The sequence below is a fragment of the Musa acuminata genome, chromosome BXJ2-5 (genome assembly GCF_036884655.1).
Source record: "Musa acuminata AAA Group cultivar baxijiao chromosome BXJ2-5, Cavendish_Baxijiao_AAA, whole genome shotgun sequence".
In the NCBI taxonomy this organism is placed as follows: Eukaryota; Viridiplantae; Streptophyta; class Magnoliopsida; order Zingiberales; family Musaceae; genus Musa; species Musa acuminata.
The window spans coordinates 15,315,143-15,340,747 of record NC_088342.1 but is presented as its reverse complement, the minus strand read 5'-3'; the positions used below and the strand labels follow the sequence as shown (position 1 = coordinate 15,340,747).

The following is a 25,605-nucleotide window of genomic DNA, read 5'->3' as shown; positions in this document are numbered from 1 at the left end:
ACTGAATCGGTATCGTCCAAACTGTACACGTCCAATCAACGGTCTCGATCGACAGCTGCGTCATGTTCGTACTGAAGTTGCGTCGAGGCATGGTGAGGTTAGTCTCATCTTAGGCTTACACGCGTCCCTGTACAGAAATCTCAGCCGCAGCCCACCAGATTCGGTCTTTCCTCCCCTTCCTGTCCCCGAAGCGTGGTCAAAGATAAGCGATACCATTTGTGGGAAGCCACGCCGACGCGGCTCGGTGACTGCCACTGAACAGCCAATAGCAAAGACGTGCTCACAAAGAACTGCATGTTTTTACGTGTCTTATTTCTATTGGTTGTTAAAGTATTTCGTGCTTTAGACAACTAACTAGATGTGTTCGAGCCGGTTGGCCCGGGTACGAGGCAAAGTTCCGAGACTTCAGTTCCCCAACCTTTGGTTCGGAACCGCGGCGAAGCGGTGGAACGAGCCCCATTCTTGTGAGGCGGTGAGAGCGTTGCTCTCTCCGTCAAAAGATCGAGCTGTGTCCATCATCGACTTTCAATTCTCAGCTCCTGACCATCTCCTCCGATCGCGGAGAGCTCGAATCACGGAAAACAGCCACCCAGAATTGGGTTGGTTCGAAGTAGGTTCTGAGCTGTGTCCGTGGTGAATAATCGGATTTTGGGTTTGTTATCTTGTTTTTTCTCTGTAGGTGGAGGAGATCGTGGCTTATGGATTCGGTAATTGGGTGTGTGATTTATGTTCGAGGTCTAGATCCATAATGTGGGCCGAGATCTGATTGTTTATTGTCTCTTGCTGGTGTTAGGGTTTTCTTTGTTGATTTGATTTGGTCAAGGGATCAGTTCTGTGAGAGTAGTGGAGCAGCGTTCTTGTTGTGGCGGATTCGAGCGGAAGATGGCTCAGAGCAGTTGGGAAGCTGATAAGATGTGCGTACATTGCAATAACGATGTACATTCTTAGTTTTTGTGGAGTCGTCGTGTTCTGGTCTAACTGCGGCTTTTGTTTGGATTTCTTCTCGTTCTTTTGTAGGCTCGATGTCTATATATACGATTATTTGCTGAAGAGGAATCTGCAAACCACCGCTAAAGCTTTCATGGCTGAAGGAAAGGTTTCTGCTGATCCAGTAGGTAATAAATTTAATATTTATTAGTGCCATTTTTTCATTCTCTGTCTGATACATCTTATTTCTTATATTTGCTGATTTCATTCTGGATAAACATTTTAACCTCTTTTGTCATTTTAACTGGAGTTAGTTTTGCATTACTGTGATAACAATTCAATGACGTCTAATCAAGAACAGGAAGCCTAAGATGGGTTAGAAAGAATTTAGATGTCCCCTTGTCAAATTCTTTATTCATATGCTTCTTTACACAACGGGGGAAATAACGAGACTTACAATCACTTGACACTGATAGCTTGGAAATAGTAGTTGAAGTGCACCATTAATTTGCTTCGTCAGAGCTACAAAACTCAAGTAAATGGGGTATGGATTGTAAATGACAGAGACAATCTCCTTTTTTTTTTCTCTTTTATTGCCACTTCTTATTATTTTTCTTATATTTATCTTTCTTTTGAAGGGAACCTATGTGACTATGATGTTTAAATTAGTCAATATGCTTGTCAATGTATTTATCTCTGTGTTTATTATATTTGCAAAACTCTCTTTCTCTGTGTCCAATTACTAAAATAATTTCATCTAATGTCATCTGCTCTTTGCATGTTTATAGATGACTTGGCTTCTTTTTCTGTCTAAAATCATTTTGGAAGTGAGTTTTCTTTAATTTTGATGAAATAAGATCAACTCATGGAAACTAGCTACCAATGATTTAATCTTGTGAGAAATAAATTTGTTTTTGACTTTATTAGAATAGTGTCAACTAATAAAAAATTGTTATTATTTTGAGAACTGTGTTGCCCTTGACACCAAGGTTGCTCCTTTGCAACCTAGGTTATCATTGTTTAAAACCAAGGTTCGCCATACAGAGGTGTATCGCTCAATACGGGCAGTACGTACTGGTCTGACAAGGGATTGGAATGGGTGGTACATTGGTACACCCCACTGTACCGTGTGTCGATACACTCGGAATGGCTTGGTATGACTCAGTACGTACCGTACTCCGTACCCACAGCTTATCGGGACATTGGTATGGATCGGTAATGCAAACCACGTTTAAAACATCAAAGCATAGGAATGAGCTCTTTGTTCGTAAGGGTAAGGCTATGTGCATAAATCTTCCCTGGGTTTGCATTCGTGGAGCCTTTTGCGCTAGTCCACCCTTAACTAGAACTTATTATGTGCTTTGAGACATGTTAAAGCAAAGTTTTCATTATAGTTGTATAAAAGTTTGGCTTCATTTGACAGCGATTGATGCTCCTAGAGGATTTCTGTTTGAATGGTGGTCTGTCTTTTGGGATATCTTCATTGCAAGAACAAATGAAAAGCATTCTGAAGTTGCAGCAGCATATATAGAGGTGAAATTTTACAGAATCTTTTTTCTCATATTTATCTTTTATATCTCCCTCCTTTATAAGCAATCATTCCTACTAGAACTTTTCTTGTCTTATAGGTTCAACAAATAAAAGCAAGGGAACATCAACAACAGTTACAGATGCAACAGCTACAACTGATACAACAGCGACATGCTCAGTTGCAGCGAAATAATCGTAATTTGTCTCCTGCAAGTGTTGTAAATCCTGATGGTATTTTGGGGCCTTCGACTGCTAGTGTCTTGGCTGCTAAGATGTATGAAGAACGTTTGAAGAATCCACACTCAATGGATTCTGAAACATCCTCACAGCTTCTTGATCCAAGTGGGATGGCCCTTCTTAAGTCAACAACCAGTAACCCAGGGTAAAATCTGTTTTTTTTTGTTAAGCACTGACACTGCACCTGCTTAATGTTGTTTTAAGTTGTTTTGTTCATTTGCTTTTCCACTTTTGCAGGCAGTTAGTCCATGGTAACTCAGGGAGTATTTCTGCAACATTGCAGCAAATGCAAGCTCGAAATCAACAAACAACTGTAACTAAGTGGACTCATTTGATATTTCTTGTTTATTTAGATATCTTGCTTATTATAGTCTTGAGAGTCTCTTTTATTTTATTGTGTTACCGCTGTGATAGGACATTAAGACAGAAGGTAATTTGGGTGTGCCTCAAAGATCTTTGCCCATGGACCCATCCTCAGTATATGGGCAGGGCATTGTACCATCACGGTCTGGATTAGGTGTTGCTGGTAAGTAAACACCAGGACTTCTTATAGCTAATGCTTCTGTTTAATTTCAAAATTAGATTAGGGCAAAGTTGAAAAGTTGTTCTTGCATTAACAAAAACTCATTGTTGCAATAATAAATTTTACCCAAGGAAAGAGAAAATAAAGTCCTTCAGTCTATGGCTTTGAGTAAAAAGGAGACTAAGAAGAGAATAAGGGATCAGAACTTCAATAGGAAGAAAACAGAAGGAAAGACAGGCATAAGCTGAGAAAAAAAAAAAAGAAGAGAGAGATAGGCAGCAAAGCAAATAAGGGCCTGTAGCCCAGTAAAAAATATTTTTCTTCTATTTTATAGTAATAAAAGGTAATCTCAATCTAGCAAGAGTTGCGATGAAATTCTTTTATTTCAGTATTGAGTCATTTAATTAGAACGCCTGAAAAAGAAAAAAATTGTCTAAGCATACATATAATTACTATCCATTATGTAGCTAGCCAAACATGCTTCTCTTGAAGAGTATGATTTTGGCTAGATTAACTTAATTAATATTTATGACTTAACCAACATAGACATCTGCCTACACTAGAATAGGTGCAGGCAAATCTGGACATTTTAAAACTACAAATTAGAATAACAGAAAATTAGAAATAACCTAACCCTGGACTATATAGGACTTAGCTTCTACCTGAATTACATTAAAACTTGATTAGATTAACTAAAAGTTAAACCTTTATGAAGCACCTATGAGGATTGGCTATGAAAAACACTTTGAATTATTTTCCATACTCAAATCATATTTATGTATATATATGCTGTGATACTTGGATACTTCTTGACTCCTTGTTGAATACTTTGATGATCTACATATAGGATATTTAGGATCCTTGATATATAGTTCTTTGGGGCACATAAAATTTTGAAGTTATTGTTTTTTTCTCTATATTTTTGAAGTGTAATGATTCTAAAAGTTAATTTTTTTTATGATGAAAAGGTTTTCATGTATCTTTTACCGTCATTAAGATATGTAAAGAGCTGTAGCACTAAGTTGTTATTTTATGTAAGTTGTTAAATCAAGAGCATTTGAATACATTTTTATTATTTCTATTAAGATGTTTCTATGTATCTCTCAACATCTTCTTGATTACATAAAATCTATTGTCCTACTTGATTCATATCATCTAATCATAACATCTATAAGTCTATGTGAATATGTTCATACTATCTTAAATAATTCTTCTTTTGTCATTTTACATCTAGTTGTTCATGGATGAACACATTTTCTTATTCTATTTTTAGTAATTCTACACCCCTATCTCAAAATTCATATCTTAGATGCATTAATTTTTTTGTACATAGTTTTTGAAACCATCCAATATTTTAAGGAAGAGGAGGTAATGGAGAAAGGAAGGAAGAAGAGGAGACAAAGGAGAAAGAGGAAGAGGAAGAGGAAGGAAGAAGAGGAGGCAGTAGAGAAAGAATAGGAGGGAAGAGGAAGAGAAAGGAAAAAGAGGAAGCGATAAAGGAAGAGGAAGAATACTTAAGATCACAAAAGGACAACAAGGTCAGCAAACGAAAGCAAGAATTAGGGAGGTAGGAAGCAGCCTATGGTAGTGAGAACGGAGGTTTCATGAAGGTGGATGACAAGAGGGTTTGTAGGGAAGATGGCTCGTGATTGCGAGCCCTAATTTCAACCTTTTAATTTTTTGTAATTATATCTGATCAGACCGCCCCTATGTATAGGTTCACGCTTGGACCGGTATGTAATGCCCAATACATACAACTCTTGCCAAAATGGAGTTCTATGAGGATATATTTTATTGATTGTATCTATGACATATCATGTCTAGTATTTTTGTAAATTCTTACATACCAATCCAAGCGAAATGGAGTTCCATGAGAATAACTTTTATTGGTTATATATGTTCTATATCATATATAGTTTTTGCGAGGATTTCAAGACAAGTGTATTAGTGTTCTATCATATCAATAACCAATATTTGTATCTATGCTTCAGAGGATTGGATATACTTTGGCTATGGTTATTTGTTTCTATGCTTCAGAGAGGATTGGATATACTTTGGCTATGCTAGAAGTTGTTGACAAGGACTGATTTGTGCCACATCTTTGTCTTGTAGCAACTCCTTTGTTTTAATATTTGAAAATCGAGAGATTGTTATCCTTAGTTTTTGATTCTATGTTGGACATAATTTTCATATATTTTGATCTTATCTTATAATCACATTCTTTACTTTAAAATGCAAAAATATACATATCAAGGCAAGGATTGACTTTTGTGTTGACCGATCGTGCCGATCGACCGATGGCACGGCACGTATCGCTCCGTATCGACTTACTGTGTTGGTGCACTGGAGCATGCTGATAATCCTAATTAAATCCCGGAAAAGCTCAAAAATACCTGAAAATTAAAAAAAACATAAATTAAGGTTTTTAATTGGAACTAAATGCAAATTTAGTATAATTTCATTAAACAATATCCAAACAAGTAAGGGATAGCAGATTTATCTTTTCTGGATATTGAGGAGTAGCTTTGCCACATGTTCTGAACTGTTCTTCCATTGATATTGAATTATCAACAAAGATATGATTTAAATTGTTATATTACGTGTCAAAAATTTAAGATTCAAATGAATCAAGTAATAAATGAATTGATCAATCGATATATTTGGCTCTACCACCAAATCGAACAGCGAGACTCCACAGTCCGTGGATCGAGGTCATCGATCCTATATAGTTGTATTTTGATATAGTATATTTGTTGGACCTAATCCTGATATTGCTCTCCTAACATGTATACTAATAGACCAAATGTCATTGGTGTATTAATGTGGTGATGGTGATTGTCTGATCATCCTGAACTACATATGTTGGAGGTGGCTCCTGAGACAAATATGATTATGACATGTATTTGTGTGGAGGAAGAGAAAGGAAGAGGAGGCGATGGAGGAGGAAGGAAGAAGAGGAAGCAGTGGAGTGGAGGAAGAGGAGGAAGAAGAGGAAGAGGAGAAGAAGAGGAGCAGGAAGCGTACCCAAACTTGACAGCAGAAATGGGCAGCGGTAGGCAGCTTACAAATGTATGGTAAGGGCTTGTGAACGCGAGCCCTAGACACGGGTTATATGGTTTTTTTATAGGTCAGACTGGACCACCTGAAATAGGGGTGGTTCGGGCTTGAACCAGTAAAAGTACCAGCCAGTATGAGCTGAACCGGGCATAACAGTAAACACTGTTTTTTCCCAGTTCTTTTTTTTTTAACTTTTATGAGATTCAGTGACTGAATGAGTAACTGAACACTATTTGTTCCTCCACAAACTTAAGCATAGGCAGTCCTGAATATCAAATTCAATGAAGATGATGTTGATAACACTGATGATGATGATGTTTTGTACTATTGTACATATTCTTGCTTATTCTAGAGACATGTTTATAGAGGTTCAGGCTAGTTCTCTGAGGATGAGGGTAATGACAATGGTATTATAAATATCTTTTTATTTATTTACTAGCTATAATCCTATGGACTTGTGTAGCATTATGTGAAAAAGAAAGAATATATATATATATATATATATATATATATATATATATATATGGTATATTTTCCTGGATATTTTGCATTAACGTTCATGATTGTAGCAAAGTGAAGTTTTTACTTTTTTCTGTAGTGTCCTCTCCGAAAAAAAAGGTCGATATGCTTCCAATTGGAATTTTGCTTTTTACCCTTCCAAACATATTGATTATTGTTTCTAAAAATATTGAACAAACTGATGGTCACTGTCACTGATGCCCAGACCTATGTGTCTTGGGTGTTATCCTGGTTTTGGCAGTAGCATCTATTTTCATCCCAGATATGATTGGCAAAAAGTGGTTCCAAAAATCACGAATCTTTTATTCTAATAAAGCCCATGATTGCTTGTCTTTACAGGACTGAACCAAGGTGTTAGTGGTCTTCCACTCAAGGGTTGGCCTTTATCTGTGAGTGATATATCACAGGAAATTGCTCTTATTTGGTTGTCTGTTTCCATTGACTAATTTCAATGACATACTGCACAGGGTCTTGACCAACTTCGGCCTAATTTAGGTCCACAAGTGCAGAAGCCTTTTATATCTACACCAGCTCAATTTCAGCTGATGTCACCACAGCAGCAACAACAATTCTTATCACAGGCACATGCTCAAGGCAATCTTGGTGGCTCTTCCACCTTTGAAGATATGGATCCTCGAAGATTTAGAGCATTGCCCAAGGGTAGTTTAAATGGCAAAGAGGGCCAGCCCACTGGAACTGATGGATCTATAGGTTCACCAATTCAGTCAGATTCGCCGAAGATCAGACACGATCAAGCTGAATACCTAATGAAGGTTAGATTTTCTGAATTGTAAAAGTATTAAGATTATTTTAAGTTTTTCATTGCACTCTATGTAATAGTACTTGTAACAAGTTATTAGTCTCATTGTCAAACTCGCTTTCCTACCTAGGATTGTAAGAGGTCCATATGTTGAGATTGTAGTATTGGATCATAGAATACTGTATTTCAGCAGGAAGAAGAAATTTAGAGGAAAGAGCAAATAGGCAACAGACTTGTCCACTAGGTAGGAAAATCATGGAAAATAAGCTTGTGGGCTTGCCCAAAGCTCACTAGCAATATGATTGATGTCACAATTACATTCATTTCATTTTAGAGACTCCCACCTACTAATCCACTAGTCATCAGAGTCCAATCTTTATGTATGCAGAAGAGAAAGGGAAAAGAATGATAGAAAGTTTATCTTTTGGGCTTGGGCTGGGGGTTGGGGGATGGAGATTGGGTTGGAAGTCAAGAAGATGTTATCCACATATCTGTGGATACAAATGTTAACACATGGTAAAGCACCTCAGGAATTTTACATATGCCTCACATTATACAGATTAGTTGGTGAAGTCTCATATATATGAAAAAAATTCAAGTATGCATTTGTCAAATTAAATTTGGCAGGTTGGTGAATGAGATAGCAATATTACATTTTCATCTTATGTTTCTTTTCCTACCGTTGTTGGACAGATAGCATGAAATGGTTTGTTGAGATTTTAGGCAATTAAGGATACATCACAATTCTAGAGCTTCGAAGGTAGATAATAGAACTTTTTGATATCAAGTTATGGAAATTAAAGTATAAACCAAGAACTATCATTAATTTCTTTGTGAAGTTTAATGCAATAAATTCTATTACATCAAGGATTAGCCTTCATAGAGGCTTATAATATTCATATACTGATGAGATACTTTTAATAGTTTTCTTATAAATCCCAATTACCAAAAGTCTACACACAGAGAAAGACACTTCCAAAGTGATTCTTAATGGCTTTCTTTTCTTTTTCAACCCTTCTAATTTGGCCTGCACCTAAAATAGGACTCAAAATAAAAACAATAATACTCTAAAAGATTTCCTAAAGTAGCAACTTAAAAGAAAAAAGAAAATTCATCCTGTTGAAAATACATGACAAACATTTGACGCAATCAACCTAAACCTATCTATGATCAAACTAAAGTCTAAAACCACCATGAATGTTTCTTTTCTATTAATTATCAACTTCCAAGATATTTTCATACCATCAAATTCTATTTTCTCTTAGCATTCATTTTTAGCCTTACATTGGAGTCTAAACACATGCATTGATGTCCATATGTCCATTATAGTCACCTAAAACATTAAATTGGTGATCTTTATGGTGTCAAACTTGAATATTTTCTTGGTGGTCCATAATGTGAAACTAACTCATGCAGTCATGTGCATTTTCTAGTATATCTGTTATTTACAGAGAAAATTTAGTGAAACATTTCAATTTAAAATCTGATCACATAAGTAAGATGGTGGATTGATTTAAGTCATGACAAGAATTTTCACCATGTTATTGTCTCTTGAAACCGCACTTATACTCTTTCAAGAAAATCAATTATATAATAGTGACCATCCTACATAATGTGTCCTTTTAGAATTCTCTTATGGTCATGGAGACAGACACCTAGAAGCAAATCTTCCTTTCTGAAAATTGCACCACTATGGATGATTGTTGTATTTGAGAGCCTTAAGTGATAAGTGCATGGGGCATTAGATTTTGCTTCAGTTTTTATGACATAAAGGACATATGTTCTGATTTGCTTCTTGTTGTGCATTATATTTATTACTAGTATTCAACTATTCATGATTTCTTCAGAACTTTTAGGGATCAACGGTTGGTTTCTCACAGCTTATGTGAATAATTCTGACTGAGATTTTTGCTCCCATGCTTCTCTGGTTATTTATGAATTTAGATGAAAGTTGCACAGATGCAGCAGTCCTCGACTCAGCAGCCACAGGAACAGCTACAGCAGCAACAACAGTTAGAGCAGGTAATACTGATGAGTCTTCTGCCTCTCTTTCACACTTCTTCTCATTTACTTTCCCCTATTCCTACATATAGTTCATCTCTTCTCATGGGCCCTCTTGCTGCAAATCCATCATTTTGTGCCTTCTTCAATGTCAGTCATCGACTGACCTCCATGCATCTGCTTGTCTTCGTTCCTTCTTTTAGAATAAAATAAGGGGGGTACACTTCTGACAGTTCTTAAATGCAATATCCAGAACAATAGGAAAAGAAAGCAACCTTCTTCATCTGGAGCTGCCAACAGTACTGGCACTGGAAATACTATGGGTCCTTCTCCCAACTCTCCTTCATCGATCCCTTTTACTCATACAGCTGGTGATGGGGTGGGGATTGCTGGTAATTTGAACCATATTAGCAGTATGCCAAAAAGTTTAATGATGTACGGTGCAGATGGGCCAGGACTTGCTTCATCTTCAAATCAGATGGTATCAATTTTGTTTACTTTCTGTTTTCTTTTCAATCTTTGAAGTTTCTTGGAGGAATTTCAGGAATTCGTTCCAGTTTAACAAAGAATTTTGTTAGGATGATCTGGAACATTTTGGGGATGTTGCTTCTTTGGAAGATAATGTTGAATCGTTCTTATCACAAGATGATGGAGATCCAAGAGACATATTTGCTGCACTAAAAGGAAGTCCTGCTGACCAAAATCCAGGGTCTTTAAAAGGTAAATATGGCACTGATGTTTGCTTGATAATTTTTATAAGATGATCCTGAATATTCCAAAGTTCTTTATCCAGGTTTTACATTTAAGGAGGTTAACTGTATTCGTACTAGTAACAGCAAGGTTGTCTGCTGCCACTTTTCTTCTGATGGAAAATTCTTGGCCAGTGCTGGACATGAGAAGAAGGTATTGCCATGCATTAAGATAACATTGTTGCTCTGACAACGGTTACTGCACAAATTGGGATTGCCAATCAACAGACTTGAAAATAATCATTAGCTTATAATAAATGTTGGACTGGACAAAAATGATTTTCCCTTAAGCGGCAATTGAAAATCTCAAACATTAGTTAGCTTTTGGCACTGCTGCCTGTTGCTCATGAGCTGTAGATAGGAGTCAAAATACGATGAGTGTATTTTGAGGTACATGTTCCTTGTCCATATTCTGGACCATGAGTAGCCACTGAAAAAGAAAAACAGCAGCAGGAATGTATACCATGACTCTTACACTAGCTGCATATAATTTAATCATTGGTATATAATAATAATATAATCATTCAATAGTTAATAGAACAGGCTTTATCAGTTGGATGCTGAATATTGTTAATTTCTATTTGTGCTTTTAAGCAAGGTTTTTAATTTCGAATAATACCACCCGGCCGGCAAACCGGTACATGGACCGTCCGCTATCGGGCGGTATCATCGATTGGGGCTGTTTTCACCCGTTATCGTTTTAAATCGGGTGGTGACTGAGGGAGAAGAAAGAAGAGGGAAGAAAGAAAAGGGAGAAGAAGAGGAGAACCTAGAGATCGGCGCTGCTCTCCCTTGTCTGTCGGCGACTTCTCATCTACGCGAGGAGAAGAATCCTCGGCGTCGCGGAGAGAAGAGAGGCGTCGTCGCCTCGGCGAAAATGGTATATATATATATCGAAATATACCGCTCGGTACGTATGATATACCGCTCGGTATATAGTATAGTACCATACCGTACCAACCGAGCGAATCTCGAAACTTCGGTACGATATGAAATTTCAACTCTTGCTTTTAAGTATTATGCCATTTGATTTTATGATTATCAACTCATACTAAAGTTTCTTCAGTGCATCTCATGTTGATCTGTAATATCATGCTAGTGAAACTGGACCTTCTAACAGCTTATATGTCATGGTGTAGGCTGTTCTCTGGAATATGGAAACCCGGCAAACAGAGAGTACTCAAGAAGAGCATAGTCTTATCATTACTGATGTTCGTTTTAGGCCAAATTCAACTCAGCTAGCGACATCATCTTTTGACAGACTTGTGAAACTCTGGGATTCTGCGCAAGTAAGGATTGGTTCTTTCTTAACTTTGCCTTGTTTTTTTTCCATTTTACTGTGTGGTTGTGCCTTGTGTGTTTATTATGGGTTAGGTCAGGTCAGGTTTGAGAGGCAGTAGAAAAGGGGACATAGATCTGACCTAGGTTTTCTCGACTTTTAATTGACCCATATAGCTAGTGGGTAGGGTTTGGTCAGGTGAAAGGGTTTATATTGGTGGATTGGTGGGTCAAAGCATGTTTGACATTGCCTTTTAGCAAAAATTTACTATGTTTTGGATCAGATTGATCCATAGTATCAAGGGAACATATTCTCGGCCTGATTTGACCAACCTACCTGCAGGTCAAGATCTTTCTTTTTTTATTAGAATAAATGGAGGTTTAATTTATAAAATGTAGGTTAGATATAGGTCTAATTGATGAATGTCACATGATAATGTAATCATATATATGATACTATCAATCAAGGTATGTAATACCGTACCGTACCGGTGTTTTGAGGTTGGCTGGGTACGGTACGGTACCGGTGTACCGAGCGGTACACCAGTGCATACCGAGTGGTACACCCTGGTGTACCGAATAATTTTATATATTTTTTCATTACTGTAGCACTGTAGCACTGTTACAATATAATACTGTAGTACTGTAGCGGTACCGGGTAGTCCACATATCGGTATACCATCGGATCGGTACGTACCACCTATACCGGGCGGTACCATTCGGTACTGCATACCATGCTATCAATACTTATAAAGAGGAAATACAATTCACATATATGATCACATTTTGATCCTTGTACATATCACATATAAAATATCAATTGTGGTTGCATAGCCTTATTTGAGGTAGTCAGATGACATCGTAGATATGTGGCTGTATAACAATTTAGTTGTATCCCTACTGTTTTTGTTGCTTGATTCAGTTACAAAGTTTTCATTGCAAATATGGATAACGTTGTCAAACTTATCTTAAATGTGTAGAATCAACCTCCAATTGTCAAATTTCAGGCAACTACATGTGGAGTTGTTAAAATATATTATTTCTATCTCTTATGTTATAAAGATTAATTTTTAAAATAAAATTTTATCTTAAATATAACTAATTAGTAGTAATTTAACTTTGCCTTCTATTTTCAATCCTCTTGTGACACATATATACCTGATAATGGTATGATACAATTTGGTTATATTGATATGTCAAATCTTTAAAAACTAATGTGATACTGCACATATAGGATGATAACAATAGTTAATATCAAATATTATATGGTGAAGCTTAATATTGAAAGGGTGAGCCTCGACACCATGATTCTCTTTTGCAATATGAATGACAAAGATTCATATTTGAGATATAGCCTCTACTGAAGGGGGAGGACTACTTGCATTAGCACCTTTAGACTTTGCATCTAAGCCTTGTGATTTAGGTCATTTAATAATGTGTCTTGATATATGTTTATAATATTAGATAGTCTATGATACACATGGGGAATGGACTTGATGACGCCGAACCTTCCTTTGAGTGGATTTATGTCTTCACAGAGGAGTTGTGCCTTTTGTAATGTAAGGATTTCATGAGCGATAATGCTTGGATTAATCTCGCGATAGGCGCTGATTGAAGGGGCTCCAGCTTGCTGTTGCCCTCTCCCCTTTTCTCTCCTTCTCGATCGTAAGGACCTCCTCTTGTTGCATGTTGCAAGTTGCTGCCAACTACTCTTGTTGCAGGTTGGTGCTATGAGGGTCCATTGGCTTTTAATCTTTTCCCTGTTTTAAGGAGGCTGCAGTAGGCTTGGAGGAAGAAGGGATGAACTGAGATGCTGCTTGAGGAAGATGAAGATGTCAAATTCTCCTCGTCTTTGCTCTTTCTCTCGGCTTAGAGGCTATGGTTGTCTGGTTTCTGAAGAGTTGAAGGTTGCACACCCCCTTGTTTTATAGGTTCAGGCATGCGGGAGAGTCCTAAGGAGTTTAGGATTCTCATAGGGTCGGTGCTTCTTGTTTCTGCCTTCATTTGGCCGCCAGCTCCTCTCTTAATCCAAGTCTGAATTGGATATTGTTGCTGGTTTGAACTGGTCATCTGGTTTCTGAAGAGTTGAAGGTTGCAGGCACACCCACCTGTTTTGTAGGTTGGCGCATGGGGGAGAGTCCGAAGGAGTTTAGGACTCTCATAGGGTTGGCGCCCCTTGTTTCTGCCTTCAATTGGCTGCCAGCTCCTCTCCTAATCTGAGTCAGAATTGGAGCTTGTTGCTGGTTTGAACTGGTTGAATCTGCAATTGGCTTGGTTGCATCTAACTTGAAGTTTGAGATTGAGCTCAAGTTGAGTTTAGTAAGATTGAGATGGAATTGGAGTTTGAGTCAAAGTCCAGTTGAGCTGAATTAGAGTTTGACTTGATCTCAGGTTGAGTGGAACTTGAGTGAGACTTAGGCTGACTTGAATTTGATCCTTGAGCTCGGATTCTAGCTTCAGTTGGTTCGGTTGGATTAAGATCAATTTGGAGTTCAACTCGAACTTCGGTTGAACTGAATTGGAGTTTGACTCAAACTCAGATTGATCATCCCTTATCATGGCTCCCCCATTTAGGTGATTCAGCTATCGTTGAATTGGGAACAGAGGTTTTGCTTCTCTCCATCTGCGGGTGCAGGCAATCAGAGATTTTGCTTTGGCTCGTCATTGTTGTTACCGTCATCGTGCCCGACCATGACCTCTTTTGCACCGTCTTGATAGGGTTCTCCTCGTCGTCGATCACATCATCAACTTGAGGGTCTTGCTTTTGGACTTTTTGAGGCTACAAGCTTGTTGTTACCCCTCTTTGTTTCTCCTTCTTTGTCATATAGAGGAAGACTGAGATTTCCTGCATGCAGTAGTTAAAGCCACAAGCTTCCAGCAAGCTTCACCATTCGTTTTGCTTAGTTAGCAGATTTTAATCTATTGTCAAACTAATCGGATCTCATGTGATGAGAAATTTGTTTCTATCCTTTTGGAATTGATATTGTTGGGCTCAACAAAAATAAATAACATATCGATGCCATAGGTAGGGGCTCCCAATGATGACTTGACATATGTCAAGCAACACCACTTTGCATGTCACCTCATTGATTTATAGATTGGTGATTGCGAAGCGGATCTTGCATTGGCAGTTCTTCTAGCAACCGTTATTGAGGATAACACCAACCTCTTGCTTCACCTGAATTTTTAATGTGAACAGTTCTTCTCGAACTTTTGGATTGGGGGATGGACTCGAGTTTATAACCTTCATCTTTGTCATCAACAATAGACTTGGATCCGTACGATCAACCGGTGCAAGTTTAGTGGAATCATTGCCAACGGTCACAACCACTATCCTTCAAACTTTGGTTATTCTTTTTTCACCTTTTTGGGAAGAGATCCGGGTGAACCTTTTAGCACTTCTCCCTGTTTGACTAGCAATTTTACAGTGATCGTAGAAAATACCACTTTTCTTTGAGGAAGAGGAATTCTTACTGTTTCCATAATTTTCCTTGGCCTTCGAGTAGGCCTCTTTGTCCTTCTCTGTAGTCTTAACGCTATGGAATGTATTCTTACTCTCGATCACCATAATTGTCCCGCTAGCACTCAAGATGTCATACACCTTGAAGAGGCTCAATTTAGTGCTATCTGATCATGAAAACCAACAGTAATCGTCGAGTAGTCATCAAGAGAAATACCAAGCACCATCGCTTGTCAGAATTCGATGTAGTCCAAAAGGATTGGTCTTATCATTACTGTAAGCCATACCATCGACAACACTAGTCTTCTACATATCTCGTCAAGTAGAATTCTTAACGTAGGAGCCTTTTAAATTGTTCCCATGTCACCTATTCTTTGCCATAAGATCGGAGGTATGCCTTCCACCATGCTAGAGCATAACCGATAAATTTGAATCGTGCAAACGTGACTTTGTCCTTATCGCTATACCCATAGAGAGTAAAATAGATGTCAAGTTAATCAAGCCACATCCAATACCTCAATGTTGATAGAGCTGTCGTAGGAGGGGATGTTGATTTGGGCCTTAACTCAGAAGGGTCTAAGCCTTTCTGTTGCCACCGGTTTTGCAACATTAACATCATCATCACTTACTTATTGTAGTGTGTTTTCAATTAACCAGTTTGGATGTTCGATGAAGATGACCCTTTCTCCTTCACTGCGACACTTATTTCCGTCGTCTTTCGCTATTGGGTTGACTTGAGATCGGATCCAACCCAACACATCTTCCATCTTTTGTGAGAGCATAGCAACTTGGGCAGCAAGGTCCGCATATGCTATTGAATTGCTTGTTGTCATTGCATCGTTGTCTCATTTCATCGATGAGCAGGGTAAAAACTCTAACTTCTTTAATTCTTCATCAAAGTCTTTATATCCTTTTATGGTAACCATCCATAGGTGAGGATCGTTACTCTAGTACTAGTGATTTAAAAAGCGATAGATGCCAAGGTTCCAAAATGCTCGAGGCATTAGGCTTTCGCTTAAGCGAAGCGAGGGGCTCTGAAATATTAAAATATAAAAAATATAATATAATTGATAAATAGAGATTAGCAATGCTAAAATCTAAATTATTATATGATAACAGTAGTTAACAATCTATTGTTAATAGTATTTAATCTACTGTTAATAGTGATTAGTGGGGAGAAAAGAGTCATCGACGATGTAAAGTGGGAAAGGAGAGGGCGACGGTGACGGAGGAACTTTTGGATGATGGCAGCGGCAGTGGAGGAAGCTACGAATGACAACAACGATGACGGAGGAAGTTGTAGACGACAACAATACCAGCAGTGATGGAGGAAGCTTCGGACGATAGTAGCGGTGGAGGAAGCTACGGCCAGCAACAGTAGCGATGGAGAATGCTTCAGACGACGGTGGTAGCAGCGGCAGCGGAAGCTGTGGATGATGATGGCATGGGCAGAGGAAGCTTCAGATGTCTCCGTCGGCGGTGGAGGAAGCTGCGGTCCTCTCCCTCGACGGTGGAAGGAGCTCACACGGAAGTAGTGGCAGTAGAGAGAATTGCGTACAAAAGCTATAGAGGTAGCGACAGAGGAAGTGTCGATTATGTGTGTCGGTGGTGGAGGCAACAACAAAGACGCGGCGGAGGCAGAGGCGACACTGGGGTTGCTCGAGGTTGCGTGGGGAGGCAGGGGGTGGGTTTTGCAAGTAAAGTAACCTGATGTAGCTTGGTTCAATTGAACCAACTAGCTACTGTTCAACCGAGCTGTAGGCGCTAGGGTTGCATGGTTTCAATCGGGTGCTCGCCTGAGGCACTCAGCGCCTGGGTTTAGGCGAGCGCTCAGGTGGTGCTTCACTGAAGTGCGTCACCTAGCGAATCTGTGAGGCGCTCGGGCCTTGCCTTGCCTCACCTGAGTGCCTAGGCAAGTGCCCGACCGCCTATTTAAACCCCTGTCTAATACTACCTGATTCATATGGGGAAAGGACTCGGCAACACTGAATGTTCCTCAAAGTGGATTGATGTCTTCGCGGGCGAGTTACGTGTTTTGTAATGTAAGGTCTTCATGTGCGATAATGCTCGAAGTTCTCGCACGACAAGTGTTGATCGAAGGTGCTATAGCTTGCTACCACCTTCTCCCTTTCTCTTCTCCTTTCTTTTAGGCCACAAGTACCTACTCCTATGGTTGGGATCAGCAGCTATTGCAGTTGGTGTTGCTGTTGATGAGGAAGACGAAGTCGTAGCTGGCTGTTCTCGACTTTCAGAAGTAACAGTTGTGACTCTTCTAGTTGCAAGTTATTGCTGACTACTCGTGTTACAGGTTGCTGCTAGGGCCTGCTGGCTTTGAACCTTTTCTCTGCTGCAAGGAGACTACAACAGGCTTGGTGGAAGAAGGGTTGAACTGAGTTGTTGCTTGAGGAAGATGAAGCTACCAAACTCTCCTCTTCTCTCTTCTCTTTTTCTCTTGGTTCAGAGGCTAGGGTCAGCTGGTTTCTTAAGAGTTAAAGGTTGCACACCCCCTTGATTTATAGGTTGGGGCATGGGGGAGAGTCCTAAGGAGTTTATGACTCTCCTAGGGTCGATGCCCCATTTTTATGCCTTCAATTGGCCGCTAGCTCCTTTTCTGATCTGGTCTTGTTGCTGGTTTGAGCTGGTGGGATTTGCAATTGGTCTAGCCGCATCAAACTTTGAAGCTTGAGACTGAGCTCGAGTTGAGTTCAGCAGGATTGAGGTTGGATCGGAATTCGAGTCCAAGTTTGGTTGAGCTGAAGTGGAGGTTGACTTGAACTCGGGTTGAGCTAAACTTGATTAAAACTTGAGCTGATTTGAAACTGGCCCTTGAGCTTGGTTTCGAGCTTTTGATTGGTTTGGTTGGATTGTTTGGAATTGATTGGGAGTTCTACTCGAACATCGGTTGAGCCGAATTGGAGTTCGACTCAAACTTGGCTTGATCATCCTTGATTAGTATATGTTTTCTTAATAATGTTAGTAATTAGTATTCCTAACTTACTCATACTAAAAGGAATTATTTTTAATCAAGGATTGTAATTTTGTACTCGTCGGTATTAGTAGTCCAGGCGTGTATGAACTATCCCCTTTTGGGCAGTCTAATTAGGGCTTTACTCATGGACTCGACTTCCAACTATTGCCTGCTTGGTCATTGTTGCTAGTAGAACCGACTTTGGTTTCAGAAATATCAGTTTCGGAACAATGATTCCGATTCTATCGAAACATGAAGCTAGAACCGGATCAATTCCAGGCGATTTTGGTTCCCATTCAGAACTGTAGGAACTGACTTTTTTATTTTTTTATTTTTTATAACTTTTTAATTTCTATCAAATTTTACATAATCTTATACACAGAATGATATAAATTAAATAACCTCTTACCTCAATCGCTGTCAGATATTCTTATTGTTTCTTGGGTTGATAAATCAAGTAAATCTTCATTTCTTTGCTTTTGTTCAATCATCAAAGACATGCTTAGGCCTCAATTGATTCAAGAGGCTATACTCAAATGGGTCTCATCAAATATACCTCCCCTGGACTAGAAGCTTGTTCTACAGTTACTATTGACATCGAAGTTGCTTAATTTTGTTTTATAATAATTGATAAAATTAAAATGATTGTTGAATGGCATGCCTACCATTGAAGAATTGGAAAATCTATAACAAATTGAAAAGAAGTATATGGATAAATATTAAGATAGGAGTTCGAGCCTGTCGATCCCCTAGGTTTCTTTTATCTTTACAATCATAATTATTCACCAACTTGATCCATATATTCAGAAAATTGGAGTTAATCTGTCTTCTATAAATGGTAATAAATCAATGATCATTTTTATAACTTTCCTCAAATTTTCACTAATATGAATATCTAAATATAAACAATCATAATAAGTACTCAAATAATCATACAAACGTAGTTTCAAAATAAATAGATAGAATAATCTATTTACATAATAAAGTAAATAAGTAGAATATTTTCAAAATAACTAAATCACTTAGTTTTTATTACCCTAATAGTCAACTTCAGCTTTATCATTTTCATAATCTTCTAATGCACCAATAACATTAATATATTTAATTAAAAGTAAATAAGATATAGGATAATTAATACAAGCTAAAGTATATGTAGCATCATTAAAAACTTTTAAAGCATCTAAATTTTTTTAATAAACATTCAATGATGGTGGCATAAATTGATTTACCTTATATTATTTGGAACAAAAGTACATAATAATTCTTTATATTCAAAACTTTTGGATTTTTTATCATTTAATTTGTAAAATTTTATTCATTATTTGTGGATGAGTCCATAAAAATGAAATTGCTCGCTTAGTGGAACTAAAAAATATCAAGAAATTTTAACCATTCTTGTACGCAAATTTTGAAACATGGCATCTACATCTAATATGGAAAAATATACCATTAAAAGCTGGTTGGTAAACTTGTGTAACTCTGTATATAGGTAGTATTTGAAGATACATTATCAAAAAATAAAAAAATAAAAATCAAATCATGGTTCGCCTTATCGATCCATACCGTTATATCGACTAACTATCGGTATAGTCCGTACCGAGCTGTACCGAACATGTTAACACACAGTACATGAGGGCTTATCGATGTATTGCCCATACCAGTCCCTTATCAAACCAGTATGTACCGCCCATCGAGTGATATGCCATGGTACGACGAACCTCAAATCAAATTATACTCTTTTAAAATGATTTCTATCATTTTATAAATATTATCAACAATATATTTCATAAAAACTCTTATGATAATTATTCTTTTTTGTATGGTCCAATCACTATCAATCCAATGACATAATTATTTGTTGGAGTAATCAATCCAATCACTATCAATCCAATGACATAAAAACTCTAATATTTGTTGGAGTAATCATTTGCCAATGATTACTCCAACAAATATTAGTACAAATAGAAATGCATCCATCAATCAAAAGATCGAAAAATATTTCGTAAAACTTTGGGCTTTCTCAAGTTCAGTTTGAGTATGATATATTTTGCCAATATGCTTTCTAAATGTCCTATATCCACCTTATTCTTCAAACAAAGTTGTAAATTTGACTTGATTGATTTTGTTACTGTATTTTCTTCTTTCTCTAAATTAAAATGTTGACTTTCTTGAGTTGGCACAAATGGTTGGACAATCAAAATTCTCCTCCATATGCATACTTGTTGAAGTTGGAGGCATTGATTTCCATATTGCAATTAGAGTACACCATAAAGATTGCTATTGCAATTGGAGATTACTATGGCAATAGATTGCAGTAGAGAGAATGACATTTCAATTAGAGAGTACTAGAGATATTGCTATTGCAATTAGAGAGCACTAGAGTATAGAGAGATTGCTATTGATTTGGTGTGGAGAATAATAAAAAGGAGGGCTTACATGTATTATTACAGATTATTTTCCAAAATACCCTTCCAACTAGTTGTTATTTAGTTGTTGGAAGGAACAAAATGATCTTTTAAAATTTTAAAATTTATATTTTTTATTTTCAAAGTCTCCAAAATTTCCTTTCAATTAGTGGTTTATTAAGTTGTTGGAAGAAGCAAAAAATGGTGTTCTGATCATCATTGCAATGGTCAAGTTGATTGTTGACTCTTATAGCGGTCATGTGATTGTTTCTTTTTTTTTTTCACACCGTTCAGAATCGAATCGGAACTATTGGTTCCGGTTCGATTCAAACTGAAACTATCAATTCAAGTTCGGTTACGAATCGTGGAATTGTTGACTGGTTCTGGTTCCATTCTTCACTAGAACCGAATCGGGATCAAGTCTAGTTGCTAGGCCTAGCCTCCTAGTACTCATCCTCTTTGTTTCTTCTGCCCCACCTTTGTCTTTTCCTCCTCTTTTTAGTACCATGATATATGCCACAATACCATTTGTTAGTATGCTAGTATCAGTGATTTAAAAAGGCGCTCGGGCGCTCGCCTAGGCGCTCGGGCGAGGCGAGGCCCGAGCGCCTCGCTTCACTTCCAGGCGGCGCGCTTCAAAGAGGCGCCGTCTGGGTGCTCGCCCGAGCCCAGGCGCTGGGCGCTTCGGGCGAGCGCCTGGGTTAAACCAAGCGATCGAACCAGGATTTTAGGTCTGGTTCGGTCTCCGGTGGTTAGTTGGTTCAATCGAACCAACTAAAATTGATATTAGCTATCGCTGCCCAACCCTAACCCTGCTCGTTGCCGCTGCTACTCCCGCTCCCGTTGCTCGCCGTTGTCGTTGCTTGCAACCGCTGTCGCTGCTGCTGTCACCGCTCGCCGCTCTTGCTCCCGCTGCCCACTGCTCGCCGTTACCGCTATCGCTACTAGCCGCTGCCGCTGTCGCCGCTCGCCGCTCCTGCTCCCGCTGCCGCTGCCTCCTTACACTCCCACTACCGTTGCCTCCTTACACTCTCGCTCCCGCTGCCGCTGCTTCCTTACACTCCCGTTGCTGCTGCCTCCTTACACTCCCGCTCCCGCTGCCGTTGCCTCCTTCCACTCCCACTGTCGCTGCCTCCTTACACTCCCGCTGCCGCTGCCGCTTCCTCTTTTCTCAGTCAGCACCCCCTTACACTCTTCCTTCTTCTCCTTCTGTATACTGTTAACAGTATACAGTATACTATTAACAGTATACTGTATACTGTTAATATTGTTAGGTTTATTTGAAATTATTAATTTTCAATACTATTAATAGATTAATAATATATTATTCTTAATTTAATATTATATTTTTATTTAAAATTTTAAATAATTATATTTATTAATTATATTATATATTTTTATATTTTAGCGCCTCGCTTCGCTCGAGCAAGCGCCTGGTGCCTCGGGAGTTTTAGGACCTTAACGCCTTTTGGCGCTTAGCGCTTTTTAAATCACTGGCTAGTATGGACCGAAACCATATCTATCTAGCCACAAATTGATATGGGTGTGGTACCCAAAATTGAATTCCTTGCTTCTAAAAGTATAGAGTTTCAAGAATATTCTGATGATATTAAGAACTAATAAGTGTACTAAAATCATTATATTAATCATTGTATGATGTTTTATACAAATAATTAAAAAATGTATCTAGTCATATATTCATTTCTCCATATCATTTATCATCACTAGTTCATTTAAAGAAATTAAATTAAGTGATAAGATACTTTGCATTTGAAAACATATCCAAGAAACATTATATTGAGCCATGCCCATTACATATATGATAAGCAATATGACCTATCCATATTTCAGAGCTTTTGTTCTCATTTCTTTCTCCTGTATCCCTCAGGACCTACCTTGATGGAGGTGGTAGGATTAATTTTCTGAGCTACTCTATTTATGTCATTACTCTCTCTCTCTCTCTCTCTAGATGGCCAAGTGTGCACAAGCAGTAGTATGCACCATTGGTAGCATATTTGTTTTCTTCTACTGTGAGGTCAGCTGGCCACTGCCTGTTGCTCCTTATTAGCCTTCAGTTAATTAGCCAATTTTGGATGCCTCTAGCCAAAACTTGTTTCTAGTTGTTCCTTTCTGTAATTTATAGCTTATCTTCAATCACCAAAGGAGATGCTATAAGCTAGTCCAACAATAAAAATGAAGGGACCAAATGAATCTAGCTTTATAATAGGCCCCATTTTAGATAATAAATAACTGATATGCAATTTAATCATTTTTGCCCTTGATTTGAACGTCATAATCTTCTATAAAGATTACAGTGGGCAACAATAGAGCAATACTGGGAGATGAGATGATGCTCTTACTTATAGGTTTCATGCATGGCAGTGCCTCCATCTATTTAAGATGTTAGGTCTTTTAAGAAATGATAAGGTAAATTTTCTGAGCAAGGATATAGATGGCTTATTTTGTTCTCACTGAGAATCTACTAAGCCTTGAGTAAGTTGTTCCAAACCAATTGGTGATTCTCACTTCAAGTTGAACATCGTGTCTTAGTTTGAACTCTTCAAGGAAAATGGTATTTTGTTTTACTGTTTATCTTCATCCTTCTTTATCAGGGGTTAGAGAAATAGTTGACAAAGACTAACCTTGTGGTGTGTGCTGGCCCCTATTTGGTGGCATTTTCCTTGGTATTTTAGCATGTAGACAATGTTTCTTTGGCCCGATAATGTAAGAGCCTTTTAAAGACTTAAGTTATGCATTCTGATGTGGCATGGGCCAAATTAGGATGGATCTGTCTAGTTTGCCACTTAAAAAGTGGATTTTCTGCTTTAGGTTTCCATTTGATGTCAGTTTGTCTTCAAATTGTTTCAATGCCTGATTCTGATGACCTCACCTGTCTGATGCTCTCTTCCATGGCATACTTGAGGTACTTCTTCCTCTGATCTTGAGACTCATTTGCTTTTCCTTTGCATTTTCACTTCTTTTGTTGTTTTAGTGCTGTTGGCATGGTGGGCATGCAGATTATTGGCATGACAGGGCATGTAATTCTTGTCATGTCTCAGTGTGTAGGCTTGTCTTGCTCCTGTTTTACCTCTTTTTCATTTGATCCTCATATAACTTCTTGGAGTTTCTCGTTGTTTTAATGTCTGCATAATGGTAGAAATTCATAGCATCATGCATGTAATTTTGCCTATTGAAGATAAAAATAAGCTAAAATTGAAGGCAATGTTTCTTGTTATTCAACAATCTCATAGCAAGGTGCTCTCGGTGTTATGTTGGGTACCATATAGCCAAGTTATTTATTTATTTATTTTTTTCCTTGTAGCCAAGTTATTCCCTGCACACTTTTTCTGGGCACAACTCACAAGTGACTTCCCTGGATTTTCATCCAATGAAGACTGATCTAATGTGCTCCTGTGATGGCAATGGTGAAATTCGATTGTGGAATGTCAGCCAATTTTCATGTTCACGTGTTTCAAAGGTTAAGAATCATGGTTCCTTTGCTATATTAAACTTTCTTTTAAGGTTTTATATTTTTATTAAATAGTATTCTGCACTCCAGGGTGGTACTGTACAAGTTAGGTTTCAGCCCAATATCGGACAGCTTGTTGCAGCAGCTGCAGAAAATGTAGTGTCAATTTTTGATGTTGAGACAGATAGAAAGAAACACACATGGCAGGTGCTCTACCAGTACCCAATGGCATTTTGCCTTTTCTTTCTTTTTTTGAACGCCAGATGCAAGAATACCGATCTAAGTTTTCATAGTATTTGTCATCACTAATATTTACAGGTTCATACAAAAGAGGTGCAATCTGTTTGTTGGGACAGTACTGGAGAACTCCTGGCATCTGTTAGTCAGGATTGTGTGAAGGTGTGGTCATTGACAACAGGCGAGTGCATTCATGAGCTAAGCTCCAACAGGAACAAGTTCCATTCTTGTGTTTTTCATCCAAGCTATGCCAACCTCTTGGTTATCGGGGGATATCAGGTACTTCTGGTCAAACTTATGTTGACAAATATGGTTGTCCTCGGCACTCTTAGACACGAGTTATCTTTATGTGCTCGATCTTGTGGTAATCATCTTTGTTAATCTTGGCACTTTGCTTCTGCAGATTTTTGGACAGTCTCTCCCATTTTTCTAATACACGATCCTGTTCTTTCTGTTAGTTAGGAAATTGCTTTGTATTTGTTACTTCCCATACACTTGTTCCCATACAAGATGATCACCACACGATCTTGTGGTAATAATCTTTGTTAATCTTGGCACTTTCCTTCTGGAGATTCTTTGGACAATCTTCCCCATTGTTAATACACGAACCTATTCTTTCTGTTAGGAAATTGCTTTGTATTTGTCACTTACCATACTCTTGTTCTCCACACCTAGCAGTGTGATCAAATTATCTTTATGTAATAGGTTTTGGCAATCATTTTCCATATTTTACTTGTGCTTTCTCTTTCTTTATGTTTCACTGATATGTGAACTGCTGCAGTCTTTGGAACTGTGGAACATGGTTGAGAATCAAACCAAGACAATCCAGGCACATGAGGGTTTGATTGCAGCTTTGGCACAGTCACCAGCCACAGGATTGGTGGCATCAGCAAGCCACGACAAGTCCGTTAAGCTGTGGAAGTAGTTTAAAGGATTTTGGCTATTGATACCATTGATGGAAAAGAAACAGAAAAGGAACAAATAACATGCATTGTATTTTATTCAGTTGGCTGGTTTACTTTCAACACAATAAAATTAGCTTTAGGTATCTATGATGTTGGGTTATGGAGAAATATGTAATCAAATGCATTAAGTGTTCTACCTATTGGGCCTTGGGTAATAGAAGGGCAAAAAAAAAAAAAACAGATGTTTTATATTGATCTTTGCCACTTATATTTTTCTGCTATTCATAAGGCTATATTTGTATGAAACAACAGCCTGTGGAACACATGAATTTTCTTTATTGTGAGGTGATGGAAAACTATTGATGTAACGATATGCAAATGAAATTGACCTTAAATGTGAAATCTCTTGGATGTGGTTGGCAGATGTATGCGCCTTTCACTTTGTGATGCCTACAGATAATAATGATTTGTGGACTAGATGCATTTGCACCATTTGGTCTTACCACGAGAGAGAGAGAGAGAGAGAGAGAGAGAGAGAGAGAGAGAGAGGACAGGCACTACTTATTAATTGGCAATGAGT

At 38.1% G+C, this 25,605-nt stretch overlaps 1 protein-coding gene across 1 annotated transcript; it reads left to right on the top strand.

The window, feature by feature from the left end:
* The first annotated feature begins 396 nt into the window (after positions 1-396).
* LOC135581923 (transcriptional corepressor LEUNIG_HOMOLOG-like) lies at positions 397-25,449 on the top strand. Its single transcript, XM_065108962.1, has 18 exons — positions 397-707; positions 794-914; positions 1,018-1,115; positions 2,351-2,460; positions 2,556-2,839; positions 2,932-3,007; positions 3,109-3,220; positions 7,133-7,182; positions 7,261-7,566; positions 9,498-9,575; positions 9,808-10,035; positions 10,133-10,274; positions 10,348-10,457; positions 11,443-11,592; positions 23,737-23,892; positions 23,974-24,090; positions 24,202-24,399; positions 24,902-25,449. The coding sequence occupies exons 2-18, from the start codon at positions 883-885 to the stop codon at positions 25,043-25,045; spliced, it is 2,391 nt and encodes a 796-aa protein (XP_064965034.1). The 5' UTR covers positions 397-707; positions 794-882; the 3' UTR covers positions 25,046-25,449.
* Positions 25,450-25,605: the final 156 nt, after the last annotated feature.

Bases quoted from the DNA above. Each gene is read 5' to 3' on its own strand.
- LOC135581923 (XM_065108962.1), top strand. From the start codon at position 883: ATGGCTCAGAGCAGTTGGGAAGCTGATAAGAT. The intron at 3,221-7,132 runs GTAAGTAAACAC...TTGTCTTTACAG, and splicing joins GTCTGGATTAGGTGTTGCTG to GACTGAACCAAGGTGTTAGT. The intron at 11,593-23,736 runs GTAAGGATTGGT...TTTTCCTTGTAG, and splicing joins AACTCTGGGATTCTGCGCAA to CCAAGTTATTCCCTGCACAC.